The sequence below is a fragment of the Siniperca chuatsi genome, linkage group LG23 (assembly GCF_020085105.1).
Source record: "Siniperca chuatsi isolate FFG_IHB_CAS linkage group LG23, ASM2008510v1, whole genome shotgun sequence".
In the NCBI taxonomy this organism is placed as follows: Eukaryota; Metazoa; Chordata; class Actinopteri; order Centrarchiformes; family Sinipercidae; genus Siniperca; species Siniperca chuatsi.
The window spans coordinates 6,131,937-6,143,606 of NC_058064.1; the positions used below are offsets into that span (position 1 = coordinate 6,131,937).

At 39.7% G+C, this 11,670-nt stretch overlaps 1 protein-coding gene across 6 annotated transcripts in view; it reads right to left on the reverse strand.

The window, feature by feature from the left end:
* The window catches only part of ppp1r12a (protein phosphatase 1, regulatory subunit 12A), a 55,040-nt gene extending 48,065 nt beyond the window's left edge, over window positions 1–6,975 (reverse strand). For 4 of the 6 annotated variants that reach the window (XM_044186699.1, XM_044186698.1, XM_044186697.1 and 1 more), the window contains exon 1: window positions 6,630–6,975. In XM_044186699.1, coding sequence (XP_044042634.1) covers window positions 6,630–6,866 — 237 coding nt within the window. In that variant the 5' untranslated portion in view covers window positions 6,867–6,975. The remainder of the gene's footprint in view (window positions 1–6,629) is intronic. The other 2 variants (XM_044186695.1, XM_044186696.1) reach the window with 1 other exon arrangement.
* Between the last annotated feature and the right edge of the window lie 4,695 nt (window positions 6,976–11,670).

The following is an 11,670-nucleotide window of genomic DNA, read 5'->3' on the forward strand; positions in this document are numbered from 1 at the left end:
GGTGTGAAATTGATTTCAATAAGAAACTACCCTTACAAACAAACTACTGTTTGTAAATTTTCTGTTTCAGTACAGTAGAGACCAATCCTTCAAACCCATTTAGCTTACACAGAGGCTGTCTATTTTCAAAGTCATATATGTTATCATGACAGTGTACAAGGAAACAACACTGACGTGTCACAATCAGCAGATGACCTGGCATGTTGCAAAGCATTGGCGCGCAAACACCGCAAGGACTTCCTGCTGTTAATTACAGGGTTGGTAAAAAGGCTGAATGAAACAGTGAGAGAGGCAAGCTTGACAAGGAGAGACCTGCCAATTATACACAGGTAAAATATACATGTTCTGGGGCTTCAATTCTAAAATGAACGCTCTCAGTAATCAAACATGCTGAGGTTACAATAGTACTGCAGTGATTAAGAGTGGAATTTAGCATTGCATTGGGTGACCTATACCTCTGTGTAAGAAGTTGAATTGAGAGCATCCCGTTTATCTCATATTAGTGCAACAGTAAAACTATGCTGATTCAAAACAACCACGACATGACAACCATCGGTGCCTGCTGTGTAAAGTTCAACACACATTACAACAGTACTTGTCAGCCACTGCACAAAAAACAGCTGCTGGTTGATTTTTAAAATGGAAACAGGGTGGCACTGGCAGAAAATGTAATAAGACATTCCTTAATTTAACTGCACTGTCCATCTACTATTGTTTCTGCTGTTGTGTCAAGGTTTGATTGGCTTTAATCCATATTGATCCAGACATGCTTTCTTTCTTGTATTTCTAATGTTGCTCCTGCCATCTGTTTGAAGTCAATAGATAGGTTACAGTTTACTTTTGCATGACCTGTTTTGTTTCATGTGTTGATAATTTCATGGATACAATAATATTTCTCTACTGTACCCTCAAGACTGCGATGCTGTTTGAGAAACTCATCATCAAAATAATGAATAATGGCACCAAGAAGCTAAATAAGAATAAAATCAAATTTTGATTAGTCTCCTGTATGCATTGAACAGAACCAAATTACATGAGTCAGTGTAGACTTATGCTTTTAGACCAAGTTTTAAAATATCAAAGATGTGTCATTAACAATGATACACAAGCACAACTCATTTGGGAAGTAGTAATTGGTTCTAAATATTAGCCACAACTAAATACCAAAACATGGCAATAGCTAATCACATTCAAGGAGGATTGGCAGTTGACTATTCGAGCTAGACAAAGAACAATAAAACCTAGACTATCTAGATTCCAGTCCATGAATTATTAAGTTGCATCTTAATGTATTCTGCAATATGTTAGAAATGCATGAGTGACTAGCTGCTACTGTACAATGACCTTAAACCATAACAAAAGAACCTGGAAGCCTTATGCAACCTTTTATAAGAAAAGTGATGTGAAAGCAGACTTCTTCTAAAATGGGCAGATAAGTTGGCATTAACTGGTGGGAACGGAGATGCTGTTACAGCCTAAATACTGGAGTAACTTACCATAAAAACCCAGCAATATATTTTCATTTTATTAAACAATTTTGAGTAGTTTACCTTTATCGTGTCAACTTTGAAGCCTATCTACCTGCCAATAACTGGCTGGTTTTGTCATAGAAGCAGCTAAGAGACTAGTTCTCTGCATGAATCCAACAAAAGAAATAGGCATGCTGGCTCTACACATAGCAGGTAGTCCACTGTAATGGTTGAGCTCATCTGATCCTGCCGCCAATATAGCTGTGTCTAAAGAATAGGTCATTTATAGAACACAACTAATTAATAACACTCAAACAATGGACAAAATACTGGATGAAAGGCTGCACAATGTCTAAACTACATGGACCTTGATGTTCAACAATCAGTTAATATAAAAGTACTCCATCATGCTAATCTCTACAACAAATGTGCAATTAGAAAAGCTTCCCTTTACTAAAAAGAGCATCCATCTCCCTCCTAAAGCTACCTGAAAGGAAACGATTTCACTAGCATTCAAAATGCCCCAGGATGTTGATTTTGACGACCATACATATCAAAAGGCAGTGGATTTACAATGCTTTACATGAATGTACCAAATATCAGTAGGGTTCCTAATTAAACCTACATGCAAAAGAGCATTGCTTTATCATGTGGGCTAATTTTCCTAGGTTTTGGGCCACGTGCTGTACACGCCTACAAACCCCACAAGATGCTGAAAAACTGAAATAAACACTATGCATTACATTTCACCCTCAAAATATGTAATCCTTAATAGTCTTTATCTAACAGTCATCAGATCTGGGAGTTATTATGTAGGCAGACCATCAAGCTAGAGCCCTGACTGATTTCTGTGGATTAAACCTTTCTCGATAAGTCACTAACCTGCATCTCTGTTGTGTAGGCCAGCAAAACAGGTGAGATCAACAGGGAAGATCTGTAATGCAATGCGATGTTTTGCCTGTCTCAGCCAAGGGGCCCCTCTCCACATGAGATGGCGGGATTTTCTCCCTCAGGCAGAAAGACAGGAAGCTTGGGGTCTGTAAGAGGATCCCGTGATGCCTTTATCAGGAGGACAGGGACATATCAAAAAGGCATTTCTTTTTTTGCTCTGCTCACTGGCCAACTGCGAGCCTCTGGCACAGCTGACAATCTCAGGGTTGGGGCTGTAGTGAGATCCACAGCAATTATGTAATGTGTTAATATGACTGATGCTGGTCTGGATGAAAAGAAACAGAGCCACCTCACCATCTTCCACCACATGCTCTGTAATTGTTCCATTACAAGATTCATGAAGTTGATTCTCATTTCAAACTGCTGAGCACTGCCAAAGACTCTTTCTCTGTTCAGTCTGTTATGCAACTCCCACTCTGTACATGCAAATCCACCAACACAAGTGACTAGCAACCTTCCCTGAGTCGTTGTCATGGAGACAGTGCAAGATAATGTTCATAGACTTCAGGGCCATAATGAGGGTGTGTAATGTCAACAAAGCAAAGGCATTGTAATACCCAACTCTGACATGTTAAGCTGAGCTGAGTCCTGTCACCTCGGTCCTGGGGATCAGCAAAGGCCATGAATGCTAAAGACAAAAGTTCAGGTGTGGGTCACTGTGGAGATTTTCTTGTGTGAAGCGACAAGCCCTGGTTACCTCCACACTAATTGCCTTGATGGAGCTCAGTGGGCAACAGTCAGCTGGGTCTTGGCATTGTATGGGGAGAGGCATGCCAGTGAGAGAATGACTAGAGAGGAGGGGTTTAGGTGACAGCTGAGGAATGTCTGCTCTGCTCTCTCTTTGCCATGGTTTCCAGCGACTGTCATGTGAGGAATGCACGGGCTAGGAGGACAGGACTTGGAATGCTACCCTCTGAGATGAGTTTAACTGACGAGATCTGGAATCTCCACTTGTCTACTGGACCCCACCTGAATTCATGCAGTCTGTGTTTGGGTGAACTAATCTGTCTCAGTCAATCACATCACAAAATGGAAATGTGATTTTGAAACTACAAAAGCTATACAAAGTCACACTCTTCACTCTGGGGTTCTTGCAAGTATCAAAAACTGAAAATGTCACATTATTATTGGTTAATTCTCTAAACATCATCCTTAACAATGTCCATAAGTGCAAGAGGGCCTGTTATGGTCTTCATCATGAATCACATCATAGAGACAACAATATAAGAAAACATGTTTACGAGTCCTTCTGCATCAAGAGTCCATGACTCAACCTCTAGCCGAAAGACACAACCTCTAGCCCAAATGTGAGATTATGCCAGGGCTGTACTACAAACCAGAGCTACAGACTCTGAGTCATACCCAAACTTAGTATCATCTCCTGAAACCCAGTTAGGAGAACTTGTGGTGGTGGTATTTATAACCCTGCAATGGTCACCAGCATTGCGAGTGATATCGCTGCACCCAGTGAGGAGTGAGCCCTCATGTAACATGACACACTTCACAACAAAGCCAGTGCAGAGGTCAGTGCAGTTTATTGCAGAAAATTAAAGAGTCAAAATTACTAGTGATGTACATTTTTTCCAATGCAAAACTTGTTAGTTTCACAAAATCATGCCATATTCTGCTCTGGAGTTTATTGCCTAAAACCAACAATGAAACATGACAAAGACATCAAGAAAGACATCGCATGACACTGACTGTCCATCTCCAGTCCATCTCTTTATCTAAAATAAACTAAAATCAGCTTGACCTTTCTGCAATTCTGGGATTAGCACTTTAAACATATATCCCTGTATTGCCTTCTTCAGCTCCATTATACGACTCCAAAATCCCAGGATCACATGCTGGCCTACACACACACACACACACACACACACACACACACACACACACACACACAGTAGCCGCTTGTCTCCAGAGATGGTTAGGTCTGAAGAGCAGCACTGCAAATTCTTTCCTCACTCTAGCTCATCCCTGGACATCAGCCCAAAAAAAGGCAACATTTCCACCCAGTGAGTTTGCACAGGGGGCCATGCTAATTCCAGATTTAATTATAGCAGACTCTAAGCACAAAGAATGGTTGATTTAACAACACCATTAATAAATGCAAAGAGAAAATATTCATGCAAATAAAATCAATTCAACATCTAAAGATAAAGCTAATTATTAATCTTAGCAAAATTGCTTTTAAAACTTTTAATAGGTACAACAAACACACCATGTAGCAAGGTGGTGCAGTATTAAGGCTTACACTAGATGTGTGGGCATGAGTAATAAAGTGACATCACTGGAAATCTATGCTAGCATTAAACATTTAATGCAAGAACTCCTTTATTAATACTTAGATCATTTAAGCACTTGCTATCCAAACAAATAGGGGGAGAAAGCATTCATGTTGATGCAATGAATGAAACTGTAAATGCTTGTTTCCACCAGCAATAACTGGAACTTTGACTTGTTCATACTAAAAGTACCTTGGGTTTTCATGTTGCCCCAGAGGTCTGAGGTACATACGCATAACTGCAATGTCCTGGGTACAAATCCAGCCAGGGACCTTTATCAAATTCCACTCTTTAAATGTTAACTACCTATCAAATACCGCAATTCCATGAATGTTATAAACCGAAAAGAAGCGTGTTATTGATGTACAGCAGCTGATAGGGTTAACATACTATAATATTATTCCATTTGCAACAAATGTCACTAGATGCAATAACAAATGTTTCTATCTAAAAAAGAATCATATTGATATCTTCCAGGTATTATTTGTTTAATAGCAGAGAGATGAGGTCACATCTGGAGCACAGCAGAGAGTGAACCGAGTAGTAGACATTACAAATGAATCCATAATCTACACTGATGTAATCAATTAAGTAGTTCCAAACGCAAATCTACTGTATGTACAGTACACATCATTGAATCCAACTTAGCCATGTCAGGGCTCTCCTTTCGGCAACTGCACCTACTAACTACTATAATATTTCAATAACTGGGCTGGTGTTTTATGAACCTTGAAAATCAGACATTTGACATGTTTGGTTTCAAAAGCCGTACACATAAGGTAGCACTGAATAACGACTGCCAAAACGTGCTGCCATTTTCATTATTTGGCTTGGAAAGTACAGAGGCTAGTAAAAGTAGCTACCGTGGTTAGCGGGCAAATAGATAGCTTAGCACTGCTGACATTCCAGCCAAACAGCAAAGTATTTGCCACACATTTGTTTCTGGTTAAACCAAAAACACCAATGTCACCAAACGTCAAATGTAGAGACAAAAAGTTATCCGCTGACGTCGTTTCTCAAGCAAGCTAACGAATGAATTAACCTTAGCTAAACAGCTAACGATAGCTATCTTATCCTGCGAATGTAGCGTTAGCATAGATTCCGCTTCGCTGATACTACACTGAACTCATTTACCACTTCATCACATTTAAATTAATATACCAAACACTGTCGTCAACAATGTGAATATTACGTAAATGTGGTATATAGTCAAGGCCTTGCAAGAACAACATTATCCTGCAACCGAATGACGTTGTAAGTAACTAACGCTAACTAGCTTCTGCTTCCCCTCCAGAGAGTAGTCGCAGTCGCGGTGTAGGGTTTATCAACAAAACGACTTTTGCTGCTAGCCAGGTTATAGCCATCGTTGTGGAATTCATTTTGCCTGGATGGGTGTCTCAATCAATGACAACATTTACTTTAAGCTCCTAGCATTACTCGATCGTAGCACCCGAAATTAGCTGTATATCCTGTATCACTGAACCATATAAACACTGGTGGTTGTTCGGCTTGAATGTAATCTACAGCATAAATAGCCCAATGTTACAAGCTGAAATGCAGCAGTAACGTTACAGCAATTAGACTGCACCCACTGAGGATATGGATTCAGGCTAGTTTACTGGGGCATAAAGTAGTCCTGAAAGCGAAGCTTTTAACTTTGTTGCTTGAAAGCTGCATGCACAGTTAGCACTGTTTTGATTTTAAGTATTCCATAACCAAGCTCAGAGAGAAGCCAGTGTGTCCATCTCTGGCTCTGCGTCGAAAAGGACGGGTGTGCTAGGTAGGTAAACAACGGGATGAGAATGGCTTCCATTTGACAGGTGTTCCAGGGCAAGTAGTTGCTAGCATGAAACCGATATTTGGGTCTAATGATGCTGGCAGTGCCAGTGACTGACGTTAACACCTATAGCAGGCTAACACAAACCTGGTGGAGGGCGGTGAGACCGTCTACATTGGCGTAGTTGATGTCAGCACCCCGGTCAAGCATTCGAAGCACCTCCTCGGTATCGCCGCTTGAGCAGGCGGCCAGAAACACGGCGCCATCATCGAACTTCACCTTCGTCTTCTTCTTTTTCAGAATAGGAGGCTCCAGGTCCGTTTCCGAGCCCAGCCATCGCTTTAACTGTTCATTCCTCTTCTGCTTGGCGTCCGCCATCTTCATCCCCCTCCTGTCTCGGGCTTCTTATCTGTCTCCGAGAGAGGATATACTTTATAGTGCCACTATCCCACAGCGCACTGGGGCGTGGGAAGGGAGGGCTTGTGAGGAGGGGGGAGCCGCGAGAGAGAGGGCGTCTGGATTGTTTTCTATAACCTCGCGAGATCTGGAGCTCAGGAGCTGCAGTATAACGTCATCATCAACAGATTATGAGGGGAGAGTGAGCAGGGTAATCCCTTATAGACGGTGTACATAGTACATCCATGATGTACACCAAATAGGACAAGAGTACTTGAAAATACTACTTAACATTCAGCTTACTCACAAGCATTTTCAGAAAGAGAGGCACTGTTGCATATCTCTACTCCATTTTATATTGTATGACTATTGTTTATTGCGATACTATAGGGTACATGATAGAAGTCACAATTCACACCAAGTTGTTGTTTCCTCAGTCAATCAGAATCAGAATCAGAAATACTTTATTTATCCCCGAAGGGAAACTCTTTGTTACAGCAGCTCGCCTTTACGTCAGTGCACACAGGAATAAGTACTAGCAAAAAATATAATACAATACCCTATAAAACAGGTCAGAAAATAAATTAAGTACCAGGTGGGTATAAGTATAAGATAAAATAAGTGTGAGGTACCTAGTGGGTTTACCGGTTGATGATGATAATACAGTATAATAATACAATGTAATAATATAAGTAATAAGTGGTGGATATGTGCAATAATGCACATTGAAGCTCAGTATATGAATACTCAACTCTTCCATCAAATAATCTGTGAAAATCATTCATACTTATTTTGTACATTTCATATATATTAACAATTTAATGAAGTAAGATCTTAACCATATAGTACTGAAAGGCATGGATATATTTGTTGTTTTTTTATGATCATCATGGAGTTTTTATTATTTCAATCATCTGAGTTGAAGTTAAGAAAGAGATCAAACATTCAAACAAAAATATAAGAATTTTTATCCCCCACAATATTTTAACCTATCTGCAAAGTCATATTATCAACCATGTAGTGTCTTGTGAGTTTGTTCTATATCATGTGTCAGTCAACAAAACCATTAGAATAGAAAATCAGGTATATCTAGCAAATTGCATCCAGCGATGCCCATGCTTCTGTACTTCATTTTTAATGCACTGAATTGCACCCTATTCATTCTTTATATGTATTTTCCACAGGTGGATAGTGAAAACCAAACATTATGAATATGACTATTGACAAACCAAAGACTGTATCCCCATATTACAAACTGTTTTATTGCAGTTTTTGTGTCACACTGTTTTCTCATTCTTTCTGTCAATTTTCATTCAAGTATCGAGCATTGAGGTGCATTTCTCTTTTGTTTAAGTCCTTTTTTTAGATTATATTATCATTAGTAGTGATTATAATGAACTCGTGTCCCTCCTGACCATGATATAAATGTTGTTCTTAGTTGGTAGTGTATTATTATTGTTTCATATAAAGATGACTTAGCTTTTTTCTTTTCATATCAGGAAATGGTATTTAGTTATGCAAACTAAACAAACTTTAATTTTACAGGTATTTCCCCTTTCTTCCCCACATGAACGCATCAAATGAAAAAGATATTCCAACTATGTTATATGTGACATGTTGAGTTTACATCTAATAAAAACACTTGCTCACTGAGGGAAAATAAAAGCCATCTTACCACAAAGTGCCTGTAATGATTTGATGGGTAACACTTGAAGTGCCAGAAGTGTCTAGTGGACTCAAGTACCGGGGTGGTCCAGCTCAACCTGGAGTAAAAACAAGGCGGCCAGGCATAAAGTGTTTTTTATTTTGGCACCACCATGTGTTATTGTTGGCAGACACCCATGTGTACTCAGCAGGAGGTGTGGTATTGCCTCCTCATACGCAAGTTGTGGGTATGAAGCATGTAGCCACTTTTTACTTTGAGGTGTCATTACAGGTGATAATGATATTATTTTGGGGTTTAAAGACATCTAAAAAAAAAAGAAAATGATGCTGCTTGTGCTTGATTAGATACCACCCACCTACCGAACTTGAAGTTGACATCCTGAATAACAAGCTGTTCAAGCAGAATCATGATCCAAAACATTTATACAACTGTGACCATGAGCCATTGTTTAAAGTCACGTTACTCCCATTTTCTCATTTCAGAACAATTCCTCATGTCACTGACACTGAATGTAGACAGATTTAAATAATTTATTGTTCGCAAATGCAGTAAATGAGACTTGGGCTGCAGCACACGGTACTCTGAGCCAGAACACGGAGGTTAAGACACAAAGAGGCTGAGCAGCTCAGCTACTGATCCTTAATGTAACAGAAATGTCATGGGAACTGTGGTTCTACTGAGTCATAGGGATGATGGAACACCAACAGCGTCAGTGTCAGGAAGTTGTTGGCCAGAGGCTTCAGTGTGCTGATATCAGGAAGGTTGAAGGGAAAAGTGATGTGTAAGCTGCTGTTCGGCGGAGAGGGCCAACCTTACGGTGACTGACAGCACAAGGCGAGCCATGTGGGCCACATCCAGCTTTGAACGTAATGAGAGTGTACTGTGTGTAGGTCTTTGTGTATCTGTGTGATACACAAGTGGGTTTTAGAGCTGCAGATTGTGTTAATACTTGCAGCACAAACAGCCAAAAGCTGTGCTTATCTGACAGCTTTGTTGTTTAGCTGTTTCAAAAGGTTGTTTAAAAAAATAACATTTCATTTTCATAACATTTGAATATGAGGCTCTGCATGTGTGATAGCCTTGAAATGTTCAATATCCTACACTTGTGTAAAAGAAAACATGTACATATGCCCTTAGATCTCAGTTTAGTTATAGCTAATAGCTTACAGTGTAGACAAATGTAACTTTTAAGTTTCAGCAGAGTCAAATATGGATGCTACAAACATCAAATATCCAATCGCAATGCAAAAAGGTCAAGGGATTTGAATATTTCCTATAGGTGTTGTGCATTTTTAACCTTGCAAATCTCCCCTACAATATGACTAACATCTACAATGTCAACAATATAGTTATGTAAGAAGTGCCTCCTGTTGCACTGAAGGCATGGAAACTCTTCAACTCTTCATCTGCATACTCCACTTAACACTGTAGCAAACATCTTGGAATGTACAGTAATGCATCCTGTTTATGCATCCTGCCGTACCCCCTCAGCAGCTGTATTTATCTCAGTGATGTCAGTGATGACATACAGTACATTTTGGCTTGTTTTAGTGGAGATATTAGTAATTAGAGAATTCATTGACTAACCTTACACTGAATGTGTTTATCATGAAATTGTCAGTAAAATGACTTTTGCCACAATGTTGGCTTCCTGCAGATAAATGCAATCAATGCAAATAATTGTGGTTGTTAATTGATGTGATGCCAGAGGATGCATCAGGATTTCTATGTCTGTTATAACTGATGGGATGTCAGAGGATTCGAAATACATTATACAACACAAGAGAAAAATCATTTGTCAGCATCACCTCTGACAGGCACTTGTGACTATTAAGGCGGTCTTGCAGTATATGTGTCATGAGTCTTCTAGACAAACTCCTGTCTTTCATTACCCTTCGCTTTGATCTCCAATGACTGTCTGCTGTTGTTGCTGTTCCTTAAGAGGATAACAGTGTCTGGGGGTGACTCAAGTGTATCAATACCACAACATTACCCTGGCGCACTCTCACTGTTTGTCTTCAGCCGCTGAGACATGCATGAGCTGATTAAAACCCATCGACAGACATAAAAGTCATGTCATTGTAGGCGTGTTTTCATTGGTGTGACATCACTGTCAGAGCCCTCAGCACCTATGATTGATCCCCCAGAGGAAGCTCGTGTTTACTGCTTATGTGAGTGTTTCCGAAGGGACTGTTCTCTGGTGTGGTTTATGAAACCAGATGAGGTGTCCAAGTCAAGTGTTCTGGAAAGACAGCTGGAAAGGGGTTTGATTGTGTGTGTGTTTCTAGCAAGGCAAGGCAAGTATATTTGTATAGTACATTTCAACAACAAGGCAATTCAAAGCGCTTTACATAAAACATAAAAGCAACATAGGGCAATATAAAAAGACATTTTAAAACACTTAAAAAGAGTTCAATAGAAAATAAAAACAAGATAAAACAGGAGAGTAAAAGTCAAGAAATTCATCATTATTTGATTTAATAAAAGGCAGCGGCAAACAGAAAAGTCTTCAGCCTTGATTTAAAAGAACTGAGAGTTGCAGCAGACCTGTAGTTTTCTGGATGTTTGTTCCAGATATATGGTGCAAAAAAATTAAATGCTGCTTCTCCATGTTTAGTTTTGACTCTGGGGACAGAAAGCAGACCGGTCCCAGACAACCTGAGAGGTCTGGATGGTTCATTCTAGGGCTAACAGACTTTTGTTGGGTAGTAATGATAAACCATAGGTGGAAATAAAGTAACGCTAACATACATTGGATATCAGCCAAATATTAGTCAAAATTGTCCACCTCTGAATATGACTGACACCTGACCTACAGAATCAGTCTGTATAGTATGTCCTAATTTTGATTTTGATTGAGTTTTTTGTCACTGAATTCTTGAATTAATTATAGCAATAACTTGACATGCTTTCGTACCAAGAGTTAGAGGAGAAAATCGATACCACTCTCTGTACATTAAATATCCAGCTATCCAGCAGCCAGTTAGCTTAGTTTGCATAAATAACAGAAACCGGGCAAAACAGCTAGCCTGGATCTGTCCAAAGGTAACAAAATATGACTCCCAGCAAATCTAGACTAGCAGTTTCCCCCTGTTTCCAGTCTTTATGCTAAGCTAAGCTAACTGG